We start from the raw sequence: 16,017 nt of genomic DNA, 5'->3' as shown, positions 1-16,017 counted from the left end.
GACATAAAAGCTGCACCTCAAGGACGGTCACCTCCCCGAGCTGAGCGCCCCGGGGTGCTCAGCACCCCCCAGGGATGTCCCCGGGCCGGAGCTGCCGCTCGCCCTCGGCCAGGAAGATGCTCATGGCCCGGTACAACATGTGCACCCCCAGGCGCCGGCGCCGCTCGGGCGCCCAGCCCGCGGCCACCCCGTAGCAGTGCCCTTTCCGCTGGTTGGTGAGGGTCTGCAGGCCTGTGGGGAGGGGGACAGCACCCATGGGGGCGGGGTCAGCACCCACAGACCCGCCCCCCTGCTCCCCACCAGCACCCACAGCCCTGCGAGGACAGAGGCGGCCCCACACCCCCCAACATCACCCGCTCCCAGGCAGCTTTTCCCACTGGAAATGGTGGGCTGGGGGCTGTACCAGACCCTGCGCTGGGAACTGGGAATCCCAAAGTCCCCAGGATGGGCTGCACCCCCCACCATGACCATCCCCTGGCTCCTGCAGGGGTGGCAGAGGGATGTGGGGAGCGGGGGCTGTGCTGGGCATTGGGGCAGTCCCAGGGTCCCCCCCCTGCTCACCCAGCGCCTCCACCATGCAGCCCTCCCTCGTGTAGGCCTCTGCCGGGACCCTGTTCTGGAAGCAGAGCACGGAGACCACGCCGTGCCCGCTCTCCCAGATCTCCAGGATGCGCCGCACCTTGGGGCAACCCTGCGGGACAGCGGGGACTGTCACCAGGGCCACCAGTGCCCAGCACAGCCCCTGTGCCCACATCCATGGTCTCCAGCCCCCTGTGCCCATCCCCACAGCCCACAGCCCCCCTTGCCCATCCCCACAGCACTCAGCCCCCCGGAGCAGCCCCCATGCCCACCCTCACAGCCCCCAGCCTCCCGTGCCCACCCCCCAGCCCCCAGATCTCCCCACCCGCCGTGTCCCCGCCCGGTGCTGGCCCAGGGCCTCGGCCAGGTGGCAGTAGGGCCTGGCTCCGGGTGCCCTTGCCCACGTAGAACACAGCGCTGACGAAGGTCTGGAAACGCTGGGCCGGGCTCAGGCGGGGGCAGCGCAGGGGCAGGTCCTGGGTGACCCTGGGGGTGCAAACCCCACCTCAGTACCCTGGTGCCTCACAGGGGTCCCCACCTGGGCCCTGCTGGCACAGGGAGCAGCAGGCACAGCGCCCCTGCCCTACCTGGGGTCGAGGAGGAGGTAGTTGAAGCTGGACTTGAGCAGCCCCTCCCGCCAGCGCCGGCTGCGGTCAGGATACTCGAACTGCCGCGCCAGTGCCAGCTCGTCCTGGGCACAGTCGGGGATGTGGCCGGTCCTCAGCGCAGCCACCAGCTCCGGGCTGTGCCCTGGGGGGGCCGTGCCAGTGTTGGGGACCACCGCGAGCCTCATGGCCGTCACCACGGCCTCAGGGCAGCCCCCCGTGCCCATCAGCACGGCCCCCAGCCCCCCACACCCATCCCCACCACCCCGGGGAGCTGCCAGGCCGGATGGGAACCCCAGGATGTGTCCCCCAGGACGGGATGCCCGAACTCACCCTCCGGCTGCCCCCTGTGTCCCGTGCCCAGCTCCTGCAGCCGCCGCCGGTAGAGCCCCTGGGTGAGGTCGGTGACGGGTCCCGGCTCCTCCCCCAGTTCCCGCAGCCGCCGCCGCAGACTTTGGTCCGAGAGGGACCCTGGGGACACTCGGCCATCCCTGCCTGTGGCATCCTCGGGGCTGGGGGTGGCCCCTGTGCCAGGACTGTGACACTCGTGGGGTGACTGTCCCTGCCCCTCATCCTCTCGACACCCCCTGGAGCAGCGGGGGCCACAGCCAGGGGGTGACAGCGGCACAGAGGGGGTGCCCAGGTCACCCCTGGCAGTGCCAGGCGGTTGAGGGGCCAGAAGCTGCCTGGCGCTCCCGTGGGGCCACTGGAACTGGGGTGTCCCCAAGGGTGAGTGGCGCTGCCACCCAGAGCCACCCTTCGGCACCCTGATGTGGGGAGAGCCCCAAGGGCCTGATGGGGCATCCTGGGAGGGCCTGGGGTCCCCAGGGCACAGCAGGATGGTGGGGCTGGAGCCAGGGGAGCTGCTGACCCCCCCCGGGGGTGAACTGGAGGCTCCAGGGAGGATCTTGGTGCCTTCCAAAGAGTCTGTCCCCTCTCCGTCCTCCCTGGACACATCCTTGTCCCACGGGGTGACACAGGGTCCTGGGGGGGTGGCAGGGTCCCTGGGGACCCCCTGGGGGGATCTGATCCTGAGGGGTCTCCGGGGCATCAGCAAGGTCCCGTTGAAGAGGGAGGAAGAGGAGGAGGAAGAGGAGGAGGAAGAGGAGGAGGAGGGGGAGTTGAGCCGCGCTGCGGCCGCCCGGAGGCGGCTCCTGGTCCTGGGGGTGACGTGGCTGTGCCCGGGGGGCTCCTGGCCCTAGGGGGTCACATCCCCAGCGGCCACACCGGCCGGGCTGCGAAGGGACCGCGGGGTGCGGGGTGGGGACCCCTGGAGGCTGCACCCCTGGAGCCGGGCAAGCAGCTCCCCCACATCACCCAGGCCTGGGCCACCCCCACAGCGAGGGGCTGCCCTGGAGCCCCCCCAGAGACCCCCACACCGCACCTGCTCCGCATGGGGGGCTGGCACAGGGCAGCTCCTGGGGGGCAGCTCCCATTGGGGAGGGGGCTGCACCCCAGCCCAGCCCCCCTGCTGCCCTGGGTGGGGGGGAGCAGAGGGGCTGAGCCCCCCAGTTCCCCCCAGCCTCTCTGGGCTCCAGGGCCTCCAGGGCAGTGACAAAGCCCTCGGTGGCACTGCTGCTGTCCCCAGGGCTGCTGCTGTCCCCAGGGCTGTCAGGGTCCCACCCATCAACTCCCACCCTGGGCACCACCACCCCCATTTTGGGGGCAGCACCCCCCACCCGTCCCCAGGGGACACCAGGGGGGTGCTGAGGGATGTCACTGTCACCAGGACCCGGGGACACCTTGGAGCAGCTGCTCAGGCCACGGCAGGGCAGGGGGGCTCTGTGTCCCCCCAATGTCCTGCTGCAACACCGGGGGTCAAACTGGGGGGAGGGGACAGGGATGTCCCCAACACTGGGCTTGGGGGGAGCCCAGGGGGGACGCCTGGTCCTTCCCCCACCAGTCCAGCTTGGGGGTCCCTCCTGGAGCTCGTCCCTGTCCCAGAGCAGTGTGCTGGAGGCGAGGGGCTGTGGGGGGACAGCAGAGTCCCTGGGGTCCCCCCGGGGCCATGGGGGGAGGGACAGGGGCTCTGGGACACAGCGGCCCCCAGCTCCCGCTCCTCCAGGAGGGACCTGCGGGTGCTGCTGAGGGGTCCGGCCTCGGAATTGTCCTCAGAGGGTCCAGAGGAGATGCTGCCATCAGAGTCATCCTCGGTCAGGAGGGACAGGAGTCAGTGCCCAGCCCAAACTGGGGGGCTGGGTGGGACCCCCAACCCCAACCCCAGCCAAGGGGGCACCCGGGGACCTCACCCTCCACGAGGGGCCAGCCCTGCTCCAGCACCGCATCCACGGCCCATTTCCCATCCTGTGCGGAGGGGACATCGCTGTCACCGCTGCCAGGGCCACCATGGGGTGACACAGCCCTGCCAGGGCAAGGTGAACGCCCACAGCTCCCCCAGCCCACCGACGAGGAGGGTCCCGTGGGTGCCGTCCCCGTGCCCAGGGACGTCCCTGTCCCCGCTCACCTGGTCCCGCAGGAGGAGCCCGAGGCACCGGCGGCACCCCCGGGCCGCGGCCTCGTGGAGCGGTGTCAGCTCCTGGGAGCGCCTGGAGTGCGGGATCGGGGGGTTACAGAAGAGCCACCACCCCGCAGTGGGTGCTCCAGCACCATCGCGGGGGACACCGCGTGGCCACAGCAGGTCCCCGGCGTTGGGGTCCCCACCGCGGTGCAGGCAATCCCCCCTGTCCCGGTATCCCCCAGTCCCGGTGCGTTCTCCTTGTCCACGTGTCATCCCCCGGTCCCGCTGCCCCCACTCTGGTGCCGGTGTCCCCCCTTGGATGCCGGTATCCCCGCGTCCCCCCGCAATCCCGATATCGGCCCCAGTATCCCCTCCGTGTCCCGGTGTCCCCTCCCGGTATCCCCCGGTGTCCCCCCCCAGGTCCCCCCGGTGTCCTCCCTGGATCCCCCCGATGTCCCCTCCTGATCCCCCCGGTGTCCCCTTCCGGTATCCCCGGTGTTCCCCTGATCCCCCTGATGTCCCCTCCTGGATCCCCCGGTGTCCCCTCCTGATCCCCAGTGTCCCCCAGATCCCCCGATGTCCCCCCTGGATCCCCTCGGTGCTCCCCTCTGGATCCCCCGATGTCCCCCTGGATCCCCCGATGTCCCCCTGGATCCCCCTGGTGTCCCCCGATCCCCTGTGTCCCCCTTACATTCCGCTCATCCCGCCCCGCGCACGTGCCACGCCCCGCCCGTTCAAACCCCCCGCGCCGCCGCTCATTGGCTGGCGAGCTTACGTCATCCAATCCTGCGGTGACGTAACAGCCGGGGAGGCGGAGCCAAACCGCTCCGTGGCCCCGCCTCCTGACCCTCAGCGCCCCCCAGCGGCCGCCGCCGGTATCTCCCAGCGACTGCACCAGTGCTCCCAGTGCCCTGAACCAGCACTGCCCAGCGCCTCCCAGTACTCCCCACCAGCTCTTCCCAGCACCTCCAGCACAGGGACAGGGGGGGCTGACCCTGCACCCCCAACCCCACTCCCACCCCCGACCCCGCAGCACCAGCACGACACCAATCAGGTAAACACCTCTGTTTCCCCATCCCAACAAAACCCCGCAGGAGCCGCCACGACTCCCCCTCCGCAGCCACCTCCCCCCCTCCAGGCAGGGCTCAGACGGTGGCCTCGACCTCGGGGGGCTCGTCCTCCTCGAGCAGCCCGTAGGCCGCGTGGCTCTGGAAGGGGCGCTGCAGGGGGTGTGCCAGCAGCTTGGCCATGCAGTTGTGCAGCTCCACCGCCGGCCCCGTCAGCGGCACCTCGTACTTGTAGTTGGTGCCCTTGGTGTCCAGGCTGCTGAAGAAGCCGTACATCTCCTGGGGAGGGAACATCTCCTGGTTTTGGGGATTACCAGCCCCCAGGAAAGGGTGTGGGGGGGTAGGCTGGGCAACCCCCACCCCGGTGTAACCCAATTCTGACATGCAGAATTCCTTACTCCAAGGGAGGGAGTAATCCCTCCCGCCAGCACACAGCTCCTGCTGAGCCCCCCAGGGAAATGCCCCCTGCCCGCTGTACCTTCCAGCTGGTCTCCTCCTCCTTCTCCTCCAGGCCGTTGTGGATGTAAACCACGTCGAAGAAGAAGTAGGGGCACTGCAGCATCTTCTGCAAGGGAAACAGGGAGCTTTTCCAGGGGTAACCCTGGAGCCACTGAGGTCACCCGGAGGGGACAGAGGCCGCACTCACGGAACCACCTCCCTGGTCCTGCCGCCACACCGCTCCTGATCCAGGCCAGGACACCACCAGCCTTCCCAGCCCATGTTCAGCTCCCTGTCAGTGCCCAGGTCCCTCCCTGCCCCCCATGCCCGGGCTGTGGTGCCGCAGGACCCACCTTCATGTGCTCGGACATGGAGAACTGGGGCTGGCACCCGGGCCGGCCGAACACCAGGATGGTCCGGACCACGTAGGGCGGGGGGATGGTCTGCACGTTCTCCGTCACCGGCAGCTCGATCTTCTGCTGGCTGTGCCAGGGGAGGGGGAGGTGGGTCAGGGACCCCCATGGCACCCCCAGCTCAGGGACCATCCCCAGAGAGCAGCACCCACCCCCAGGAGCCCTTCAGGTTAAAGGCTCAGGGGCAAAGCAGGGAATCTGCAGCCAGGCGGGAGATCTGATCCCCCCACCCAGGACCCCAGACTGCCCCAGCACCCACTGACCCCCCTCAGCACCCCTGAGCCCCCCCAAACGTACTCACATCAGGTTGAAGAGTCCTTCCAGATCTGCACCCCAGGTAAGGACCAATCCTGGCACGTGGATCTCCACCCTGCCCACCCCCAGGCACATCGCACGCCCCAGAGACATCCCAACCCCAGGCTGGCACCAGGACACCCAGGCAGCACCCCCGGAGGGAGGTGACGTCACTGGGCACTGGAAATGGGAGAAAACATCAATAAATGTGAGTCTGCTGGGTCTGGTGTTACCCCCCAGCCTTGGTGGGGGCTCAACAGCTCCATGTGACCCCCTCCAGCCTCCAACACCGACACTGCTCGGGATGCCAGTGAGGAGCCTCGAGGGTGCCTGCAGACGCCCAAGGGACCCTGTTTGCACCCAAGGAACCTTGTTAGCACCCAAGGGACCCTCATCCCAGCCCCACAGGCGGGTGGATACTGAAAGACTTGCAGACGACGGTCTCCAGGTCGTAGAGGCAGCTGCAAACCTCGCGGGGGTCCGAGGTGAACCCTGAGAGCTGAGAGGAGCCGGGTGAGGGGTGCACAGAGCCGTGCCTGTCCCCAGCCCTGTCCCTGTCCCTGTCCCCCTCTCACCCACGTGGCGTCGTTGTTCACCACCACCAGGGCGAACTCGTGGCACTTGTCAATCTTGTGCTTCGTCCTCACGAACATCTCGATCATCTTCTGGGAGATGTTCAGCGCGTTGGTTTTGGACCTGCCGGGGTGGGGTCGGGGCTCAGCGGGTCCCAGCGGGTCCCCTGGCTCCCCCCAAGCAGCCCCCAACGCTCACCCATTGAAGGACTCCAGTTTGGGCACTGCCATCTCCTCGGCCAGGTCCAGGCAGATGATCTGCGGGAGAGGGAGACACAGCTGAGCCCCTCCAGCCCCTCACCCCGCGGGCAGGGCTGATCCCTGCTCAGCCCTCCTGCATCCCCCTAGATCCCCACACACCCCTCACGCATCCCCAGCAGCCACTCACCACCTTCTCGGGGCAGTTCACGCGGGGGGTCTTCACCTGGACCTCGGTGGGCGCGGCGGGGCCGGGCCAGGCGGTGCCATCGGTGCCCTGGGGGCTGTGGTCGGCGCTGGCGGCCTCGCCCTCGCCCTCGCTGCGGTTGCCCACGCTGGCCTGGGCGCTCAGCGCCCGGTCCTCGGCGCCCTCGGGGTTGGAGCGCGTGCGGGGCCGCGGCTCGGGCGCCTTCTCCTCGTCCTCCTCGGCCGCGCTGCCCGGCTCCGACGTGTCCATCCCGCAGGGACTCGCCGGCGATCACGGGGGGCTGGGGAGGGGGGTCACGGTGCGGCTGGGACCCCGCAATGCCCTGGGCACCCCCTGCCCACTCCGTGCACCCCCTGCTCACTCCCCTCCTTGCCCACGCAGCCCTCTCCGTGTACCCTCTGCCCACGCACCCCGACCCTTAAACGCCCCCCACTCCATGCACCCCCTGCCCACTCCATGCACCCCCTACCCACGCCCCTCCCTGCCCACGCAGCCCCTGCCCCCAAACGCCCCCACCTCATGCACCCCCTGCCCACGCCCCCCTGCCCCTCAAACGCCCCCTACTCTGTGCACCCCTGCCCACGCACCTCCTGCCCCACGTACCCCCCAATCCCGTGTACCCCCACCCTGGCACCCTCCACGCCCCCTGCCCCACGCACGCCCCACCCCATGCCCTCCTGCCCACCCCTCGCTCCGTGCAACTCCCTTCCCCACGCACCTCCCAACTCCGCGCGCCCCCGACCCACGCACCCCTTATCCACGGACCCCCTGCCCCACGCACCCCCTCTCCTTCCGTGTACTCCCTTCCCACGGCCCCCCGCTCTACGGTCCCCCTGCTCACGCCCCCGTGCCCAGGTACCCCCGCATGGTGCCCCCCACCCCCGGTGCCCCCCACCCCACGCACCGCCGCTCCCGCGCCCCCGCGCCCCTCCCCGCGCTCACGCGCTCCGGCCCCGCCCGGTCCCGGCGGAAGCGGCGCCGCGCGGGGGCTGCCGGGAGTTGTAGTTCCGAGGAGTCCGGAGGCCACCGGGGAACAGCGACGAGACCCCCGCACCGCCCCGACCCCCGAACGCCGCCCAACCGAACCTCGAATACCCCCACATACACCCCGCGGCGCCCCGAATAGCCGTGTGCACCCCACTGCACCCCACACATCCCGTGCATCTCTCTGCAGCACTGCCTGCACCCCAAATCCTCATGCGCACCCTGCTGCACCCCTGCACCCTCCCTCTGCACCCCAAAATCCCCGTCCTCCATGCCTGCACCCCAAACACCCCCACAGTCCCCGTTGCACCCCAAAACCACCCTCCACCCTCCCACACTGCCCACAACACCCCTGGGTTGGCTCCCCCCAGCCCTACATCCCCAGCGCCTCCCCAGTGCCTCCCAGCACCCCAGATTGTCCTGCACCCCTCCAAAGTTTCAGGGTGTCCCCTAAACTCCAGGGATGCTCCAAGGCATGACGGTGGGAGCATCCTCCTGCCTGGGAGCGCGGGAGCACACGGGGGACCCGGGGGCTGGTGGGGGGTAGAGTGGGGAGGGGGCAGCTTTGGGGGGCAGAGCGCCCCAAAATAACTCTGCCCTCACCCCCGCACGGGGCAGCGTGGGGGTTAAGTGGAGGTGGCTGCGAGGAAGAGGAAATCTCGGCAGGAACAAGGACAGGGGAAGGCCAAGGGCAGCGGCCGGAGGCGCAGCCGGAACGTGCCGGAAGGTGTCGGAGCCTTGGCCGTGGGACTGGGACATCCTGGAAGCCCAGGGTGGAACTGGGACGTCCTGGGACCTGCGGCGTGGAACTGGGACGTGAGGGAGCCTCAGGGTGGTCCTGGGACGTACCAGGACCCCGGGTGTGGAATCAGGACATGCTGAGACCCCCGGGGTGGAACTGGGACGTACCGGGAGCACCGGCTGACCCAGGGCAGGAGGTGCCCAGGATGGAGAAGGCAAGTGGGGTGTGGGGTGTGCTGGGCACTTCCCGGGGCTGATCCCACACGGCCGGGGGGCTCCTCGTGGGATCCTCCCTCAGGCACCCCCTGGCCACAGGCCTGGTGCCGGGCTCTGGGGAGGAATTCCAGGCCTGGAGACCAATGGGCTGGTGGCCAAAACTCATCCCTATCCCAGGAAACCCCGGTGGGTGCCACCCCATCCAGCCCCGGTGCTGACTGGGGGACGGACACACCCCCCTGGTCCCTGCAGCCCCCACAGCTCCCACCCGGCGAGGATGAGGAGGAGGATGAAGAAGGGGATGAGGATGACGAGGAGGAGGAGGAGGAGGATGGTGATGAGGAGGACGTGGTGGGTGATGCCAAGGACATCCTGCACTACGAGGAGCGCATCGCCGGGCTGCTGGCCACGGTGGCCCGGCTGCACCGACGGGCAGAGCAGCTCCAGCGCCGCCCCAGCAGGTACCGGCACCGGCACTGGCACCTGGGGGACATGGGAGGGGCTGCCACCACATGGCCCCCCTTCATCTCTGCCCTTCATCGCCCCTCAGGGAGGGCGAGGAGGGCTGGGAGGGCACTGCCAGCCCCCCCGCTGCCAGCCCCACACCGCGGCGCCTCGACAGCACCGGCGCCGGGCAGGAAGGTGAGTGCTCAGTGCCACTGTGTGCTGTGCCACGTCCTTCCATGCCGTGCCACTCCTGATTCCCACTGTGCCCCCCATCCCCAGCCCCCTGCCCCGACCTCTTCGCTGACCTCCAGCACGCCGTGAGCTCCCTGGAACGCGCCGTCTTCTCCCGGCACCGGCGGCCGCCGGCACAGCCCGTGCCCAGCGAGGAGTGGGCGCGAGCGGCCAAGGTGGGGCTCACCAGCACCCCGGGCCTCGATGCCAAGGGGATGGGCACCCACTGAGCATCTCTGCACCCCCAGAGCCTGGAGGAGCTGAGCCGGGCACCGGGCTGGGCCAGGCGGGCGTGGCGGTGCCCGGCGGTGGCAGCGGGCCAGGAGCTGCCAGCGGAGGTGGCAGCGGCTCTGGCGAGGAACGCGGCGCTCCGGGCGGCCCTGGGGCGCCGGGATGAGGAGCTGGGACAGGCCACGGCCACACTGCGGGCGCTGCGGGGGGAGCGGGACCGCCTGCAGGGCAAGGTGGGTGCGGGGGGCACCGCATGGGGGGCACCGGGCACGACCCCCAGAGCTCAGCCTGGCACCTGGCACAGGTGCAGGACCTGCGGGACGCCCTGTCCAGGCTGGAGGAGCTGGGGGGCTCTGGAAGTGACACCCCCAGGGTCAGCAGCCCCCTGAGGCTGCACCAGGTGAGTGTGAAAGGGTCGAGACATGGATGGGGGGTGTTGGTGGGTGGGATCCTGCCCCAGGGCTGGGCTCTGCCTGTTCCCTCCACAGGATTTGCCCCGGTGTTGGGACAGTGCTCAGCCCCACGGGGTGCAGCCCCACAGGATCCAACCCCACAGGGTGCAGCCCCTCGGTTCCCAGCCCCACAGCCCCCTGTCCCCCCAGCCCTCGGTGGGTGCCAGCCGGGAGCAGGAGGAGCGGCTGCAGCAGCTGCAGGGGTGAGTCCCCCCCATCCCAGGGGCTCCTCACCGGCGGGGAAGCCGAGGCTGGCGTGGCCTGACCGCGGTGCCGGCCCTGCCCAGGTGCCTGGGGCGGCTGCAGGAGGTGAACCGGGAGCTGGCAGCCGCGCTGCAGGAGTGCAAGAGCGAGGCGGAAAGGCTGAGCATGGAGCTGGGACAGCACGAGTCCCGCAGCACCGCCCTGCGCCTGGCCCTGCGCTGCAGGTGGGGCCGCGTGGGACGGGAGGGGATGGGATGGGAGGGGAGGGCATGGCAGCAGGGTGGGCAGCAGGATGGGGACAGCCACACTGAGCCCCTCGTCCTGCAGCGAGCGCTGCGGGGGCGCTTATGCCGCCCTCCTGGACCTGCTGCAGGCAAAGACAGGACAGGAGGACGGTGCCTGTGGGGGTGAGTGACAGTTTGGGGGGGCTCCAGGGTGCTGGGGTTGCTGGGGGGTACTGGGGAGTTGTCAGGGAGGATGATGGGGGATACTGGGTGTGCTGGGGAAGACACTGAGGGGATACTGGGAGTGCCGGAGAGGATGCTGGGAGGATGTTAAGGGGATAATGGGGAGTTATCAGAGGGGATGCTGGGAGGATACTGGTGGTGCTGGGGAGGATCCTGAGGGCACACTGGGGAGTGATCAGCGAGGAGGCTGAAGGGATGCATGAGGGGTGTGTGGGGATTTGGCATGATGCAGGAGGGCCGAGCAGGAATACTGCTCCAAGGAGGGGGATGGGGAGGGTGCTGGGGGGCTGCAGGGAGGATGCTGGGGAGGGGGGATGCCCTGGAGAGGGGCACCTGCCCGCACACTGCCTGTTCCATGCCCAGGAGCTGTGGGAGAGCCGAGCCCGGGGCACGGGCAGGGGTCCAGCACTATGGCCATGGCAGGGCCGCAGCTCCCGGGCCCAGCAGAGCCGGACAGGCGGGAGGAGAGCGGGGCCAGCAGCTCCCCTGGAGCGCAGAGGTACCCGGAGGAGGGCGGGGGGCACGATGCTCGGCTGTCCCCGTGGTACCCCCGTGCCCACCCCAAGCACACCCCTATCCCGCAGCACTCCAGCGCCCCGGGGATGGAGGAGGGGGCGCTGCGGGAGCACATCCACCGGCTGCGCGCGGAGCAGGCGGCCGTGGAGGGGTCCCTGCTGGACACCCCAGCCCCCCCCGGGGTGACCCAACAGGGCCAGGACGCCAGGGCCCGGGCTGAGAGGGCGCTGCGGGAAGCCAGGGCGCTGCTGCCAGGCTGGAGGCGGCCCGAGAAGGCAGAGCTGCTGCAGGACCTGGCGATGCTCAAGGTGTGGGTTCTGGGGTTGGAGGGGGCCCGACGCCTGGATCCCTCCACGTGGGATGCAGGGTGGGAGCGGAGCGGGAGGGTGGTGACACCGCTGCCGTGCCAGGAGGCCATGGCTGAGCTGAGGACGCGGCTGCAGCTGGCGGAGAGGGAGAAGCGGGGCCTGGAGGTGCTGCTGGCCGGGCAGGGGCCGCGGGAGGCTGCCCTGCGCCTCGTGCTCCAGCACCTGGAGTGGGAGCGGGATGGGGGCACCCGCCGCCCCCCCAGCAGCTCCAGCAGCTCCAGCAGCAGCGAGGGGGTAAGGATGGCTCTGAGCCCCCTCCCCGGGGCTGGGGGTCTCCCCAGGGGTGGGACCCACACCCAACCCCTGCAGGATGCCCAGATTGGCCGGGTTGGAGCGGCGGCTCCGCGGAACCCTCCGGATCTGGAGAGGATGAGGGAAGAGCTGCTCCGCACCTCGGCCAGGTAAGAGACCTCGATGGTGTGAGCGGCGCCAGGGTGGGCGCTGTGAGGGGCTGGGCACTGGGCCAGACTGGGAATTGCGCTGGGATGGGCAGCGGGCACGGTGCAGGACTGGCTGCCATGCGCGTGTCCCCAGGACGGAGGAGCTGCGTGCCCGGGCACAGGAGCTGGTGCTGTCCCTGGAGCAGGGCAGTGCTGCCAGCCGAGCACAGCAGGCACAGAGCGTCACCGTCACCACGGACCTGTTCCAGGCGCACAGGTGGGCAGGGGGCACCTGCATCTCTGCTGGGTGGGCGTTGGGTGCAGCGTCTCCTGTGTCCCTTGGGTGCCCTGTGACCCCCGGGTGCCCCGGATCCCCTGGGTGCCCTATGTCCCCTCACTCCCCTGTGTCCCCTATGACCCCTGGATCCCCTTGGTCCCCTGGGTGCCCTGTGTCCCCCTGGATACCCTGGGTGTCCTGGATCCTCCGTGTCCCTTGGGGTCCCCTGAATCCCCTGGATCTTCTTGATCCCCTGGATATCCTGTTTCCCGTTGATCCCCTGAGTCCCCTGGGTCCCCTATGCCACCGCCTGGTTCCCCATGATCCCTGGGTGTCCTAAATCCCCTGGGTCCCCATATCCCCCATATCTCCCATGCCCCACCCCTGTCCCCCATGCCCTCCCTGTGCCCGGGCGGGTGCTGAGCGTGCCCCTCAGCGCCCTGGCCCTGGCGTACCGCGGTGCCCGGCGCAAGCAGGCGGCCCAGGCGCGGCGCCTGGAGGCGCAGGCGGGAGCCCTGCGCAGGCAACATTCCCGGCGGGAGCAGGCGCTGGCCCGCAGGCTGCACTCCCTGGAGCAGGGCCCGGCCGGCAGCGAGACCTGCATCTAGAGACCCCCAGGATCCCCCCATCTCTGCTCTGTACCCCCGCAATAATAAACCCTGCATGCTCGTGCTTTGGCGTTGGGGGGGGCTTGGAGCTCGGACGGGGCTCAGCTGCGGGACCCCCGGCTCGGCTCATCCCAGGGGGGCCGGGAACAAAGGGCACCCCCCTCCCTGCTGTCTCCCGGCACAGATGAAGCCATTTGGTTGTCCCTGCCGCGGGATCAAAGGTGACGGCAGTGGCCGTGGCGCGGGGCCCATCCATATTCAGGAGGAAGAGGAGCGGTGACCCCGCGCTGGGGCCATCCCGGCCGTGCAGGGGGGGCTCCGGGAGTGGGCTGTGCTAGGGGGGTGCTGAGGGGAGTGGGGGGGGGCTCAGCCCACCAGCCTGAGCCCCCTCCATCCCTATGCGAGGGATTGCATGGATAGTGGGATCAGGGCTGAGTGTGGGGTTTGGGGGGATGAACGGGAATGGTGCAGGGCTTGGATCCACCGAGGGGTGGAGGGAAACTGAGGCACGGAGCTGGAGATGGGCTGCAGTGAGGCCTGGATAGCCCTGGAGAGATCCTGCAGCGGAGTTCAAGGCTCCATGGATCAATATCTGGAGCTGTGGTGATGGAGAGGGCTGGGAGAGGGATGCAGGGATGCAGGGACACAGAGGTGCAGTTCTGCAGGAATGCGGAGCTGTGGGGATGCAGGGATGCAGGGATGCAGGGAGTCAGGGATGCAGAGCTGTGGGAATGCAGGTATTCAGGGTTGCAGAGCTGTGGGAATGCAGGTCAGGGATTCAGGGATATGGGGATGCAGGGACACAACTGCGGAGGGATATGGGGATGGAGGGATGTGGGGATGCAATGATGCAAGGATTTAGGGATTCAGGGCTGCAGGGATTCAGGGAGCAGGGATGCAGCTCATCCCCCCCGAGCTGCCCGTGCCCTCCACCCCCACCACTTCGCCGCTCTCTGAAATGGGGTCACCTCCGTGTCCCCAGGGGCGGCAGGGCTGGATCAAAGGACAGCTTCCCCAGGGAGCTGCCCCAGCATGAAATGAGCAGCAGAGCCCTGATTGGTGCCTAGCACAGGGGGTGGGTGCCCAGACCCGGATAGCGGAGCCAGGGGCTGCCTGTGCCCCCTGCTCCCAGTCCCTGCCTGCCCTGGGCACGGCCACAATGGGGACTGGGGCTGGGGGGGGTCCCGTGGGCCGGGGCTGGTGGTGTGGAGGGGCTGACCCGCAGGTTGAAGGTCAGGGCTCCGTGCTCAGACCCCTTTTCAGATTCAAATGGGCTCCCGGGGGCTTTGTGCAGGGTCAGGCTCCACCGAGAGCCGCATGAAAGGCGGGGGCAGCCGGGGCAGCCTCGACCCTGGGTGCCGGGAGGAGGGGGAGGGCAGGTGGGACCAGCCACTGTCCCCACCCCGCCCAGAGGGTCCCCCCTGCCACGTCCTGCTGACCCTGGGGCCAGGCCAGGGCTCCACATGCCTGTTGATGTTTGGTCCCACTCCCTGCCTCAGTTTCCCCTCCATGGAGCAGGAGAGGGGTCAGGTCACCCCCAGCCTTTCCACAGGGCTGGGGGCAAATCCATGGCATTGGAGGGGTGAAACCACCTCTCCATGGGGTGACATGGGGGGGTGAGAGCCCCTGTGTGCAGTGACCCCCACCCAAGGTTTGCACCCTCACAGGGATGGGGGCAGAGTGGGGCCTGAACAAGGGCTGAAAATCAGGGGACTGACCCCAAATCCCCATGTGGGGCTGCGTTGGGGTCAGGGGGGACAGACAGACAGAGGGACAGGGTGGTTCTACCCAAGCCCCCGGGAAGCACTGCCGCTGGCAGCTCCCACGTGGGCTTGGGAGAGGGAATGGCCACCCCACAGCCCAGAGTGGTGATAACTGCCATGAGGGGTTTTTGGGGCCGGGCTGGTGGTGGTGGTGTTGGCATCCGGCTCTGCAGCGCTGCTGGTTCCCACCTCTCCATCAGGGATGCCACCAGGCTCTCTGGTGCTGCTGGTTCCCACCTCTCCACCGGTGCTGGCACCCAGCAGTGCCACCAGCACCCAGCTCTCTGCCGGCACAGCCGCAAACCCAGCCCTGCCCCGCGCATTTTGGCAAGAACTCCTCCACCATCCCCCTGCCCGCGGGCCGTGGGGAGCGAGGGGGCACCGCCGCCCACCGTGCCCACGCTGCGGCCCGGTCCAACCACCGCGATTCCGGAAACCTCGGCGAGGCCTCCGCCGTGCCGGACCCTTCCCGGGGGCGCCGGGGCGGCACGAAACGCGCCGGCGGCTCCCGGGGGCCCTTTTGTGCGGCGGAGGCAGCGGAGCAGCGCGAGGAAGGAGGAATTCCTCCGGAGATCAAACGCCTTCGCCAACTGGACACCGACGTCAAAACAAACCGGCTCCCAGCGCGGGGCCGGGAGCCGCGCGGGGGACAAGATCCAATTTCCTCCTTTGTTCCTGGATTATTATTTTTTGCAGGGGGCGAGGAGGCGGGGGAGCGGCAGGGAAAGGGCCATAAATCACGGCCTGACAGAAGAGAAAGGAGAAGCGGGGCTGGCTGCAGGTGGGGGTGACCCCCCTGCCCGCACTGGGACCCCCACCCCCCGAGCCCGGCCCTGTTCCCAGCTGGCTCTGCCGGGTGTTATTCCATGACCACGGCAGCCCTGGGGCATTGGGGTCTTTCTGGGCACTGTGTCAGTGGGTACCTGCTGGGCAGAGACCCCCAAAGCCAGGAAAAACAGGGGGGTTGCATGGTTTATGGCCTAGTTACACACCACACCCCCCCTCGCTGCACCCCAGCTCCAGGCTCAGGGCTTTGCTTTGCCCTTCCCGTAACCTCAGCCCTGGCATGTGGGTTGGGAATGCCAAGGACACCGGCAGGAAGGTCCTGGTAGTGCTGGGTCCAGGCAGTGTGGGCACTCCCGGCCACTCCACACGGCACCAGCATCCTCACCGTGAGGCGGAGTGCCCCATGGGGACACCGGGGGGTCAGAGGTGCGAGGGGGCACCCGGTCCACCCCACCCCAGCTCCGTGCCCTGCCCGCCGGACTTTGTCCCTGGAAGTCAAGGTGAGCAGGTGCTG

General features: G+C 69.3%; 3 protein-coding genes across 3 annotated transcripts; 1 reads left to right on the top strand and 2 right to left on the bottom strand.

Annotated features, from left to right (window-relative positions):
* Positions 1-19: 19 nt before the first annotated feature.
* ANKLE1 (ankyrin repeat and LEM domain containing 1) lies at positions 20-2,365 on the bottom strand. Its single transcript, XM_050321263.1, is given in 6 exon segments — positions 20-231; positions 562-691; positions 905-964; positions 966-1,065; positions 1,167-1,329; positions 1,518-2,365. Coding segments are annotated over 6 exon segments (1,344 nt in total). The 5' UTR covers positions 2,236-2,365; the 3' UTR covers positions 20-58.
* Positions 2,366-4,692: 2,327 nt separating this feature from the next.
* On the bottom strand, positions 4,693-7,759 carry BABAM1 (BRISC and BRCA1 A complex member 1). The gene is made up of 9 exons (XM_050321123.1): positions 7,737-7,759; positions 6,815-7,112; positions 6,626-6,684; positions 6,430-6,550; positions 6,275-6,353; positions 5,862-5,886; positions 5,501-5,630; positions 5,188-5,274; positions 4,693-4,988 (listed from the first exon to the last, which is right to left on the bottom strand). Exons 2-9 carry the CDS (start codon positions 7,079-7,081, stop codon positions 4,788-4,790), a joined length of 969 nt encoding a protein of 322 aa, XP_050177080.1. The 5' UTR covers positions 7,082-7,112; positions 7,737-7,759; the 3' UTR covers positions 4,693-4,787.
* A 788-nt stretch (positions 7,760-8,547) lies between these two features.
* Positions 8,548-12,954, top strand: USHBP1 (USH1 protein network component harmonin binding protein 1). Its single transcript, XM_050321518.1, has 15 exons — positions 8,548-8,772; positions 8,951-9,234; positions 9,324-9,415; positions 9,500-9,627; positions 9,700-9,915; positions 9,987-10,082; positions 10,171-10,337; positions 10,422-10,562; positions 10,666-10,745; positions 11,169-11,304; positions 11,398-11,629; positions 11,732-11,923; positions 11,999-12,090; positions 12,224-12,346; positions 12,783-12,954. Exons 1-15 carry the CDS (start codon positions 8,692-8,694, stop codon positions 12,952-12,954), a joined length of 2,232 nt encoding a protein of 743 aa, XP_050177475.1. The 5' UTR covers positions 8,548-8,691.
* The last annotated feature ends 3,063 nt before the right edge of the window (positions 12,955-16,017 follow it).

Source organism: Myiozetetes cayanensis, unplaced genomic scaffold (genome assembly GCF_022539395.1).
Source record: "Myiozetetes cayanensis isolate MyiCay16 unplaced genomic scaffold, myiCay2020 scf26, whole genome shotgun sequence".
Lineage (NCBI taxonomy): Eukaryota > Metazoa > Chordata > Aves > Passeriformes > Tyrannidae > Myiozetetes > Myiozetetes cayanensis.
This window is presented reverse-complemented; position numbering and strand designations above follow the sequence as displayed.

What these genes read in the sequence shown, in the direction of transcription:
- BABAM1 (XM_050321123.1), bottom strand. Translation starts at nt 7,081, where the DNA reads ATGGACACGTCGGAGCCGGGCAGCGCGGCCGAGGAGGACGAGGAGAAG. An exon ending in CGTCGTCTGCAAGTCTTTCA is followed by an intron (nt 5,887 to 6,274) that starts GTATCCACCCGC and finishes CCTGGGGTGCAG; the next exon opens with ATCTGGAAGGACTCTTCAAC. An exon ending in AGGAGGAGACCAGCTGGAAG is followed by an intron (nt 4,989 to 5,187) that starts GTACAGCGGGCA and finishes TTCCCTCCCCAG; the next exon opens with GAGATGTACGGCTTCTTCAG.
- USHBP1 (XM_050321518.1), top strand. Translation starts at nt 8,692, where the DNA reads ATGCTGAGACCCCCGGGGTGGAACTGGGACGTACCGGGAGCACCGGCT. An exon ending in AGTGGGCGCGAGCGGCCAAG is followed by an intron (nt 9,628 to 9,699) that starts GTGGGGCTCACC and finishes CTGCACCCCCAG; the next exon opens with AGCCTGGAGGAGCTGAGCCG. An exon ending in GACCTGTTCCAGGCGCACAG is followed by an intron (nt 12,347 to 12,782) that starts GTGGGCAGGGGG and finishes CGTGCCCCTCAG; the next exon opens with CGCCCTGGCCCTGGCGTACC.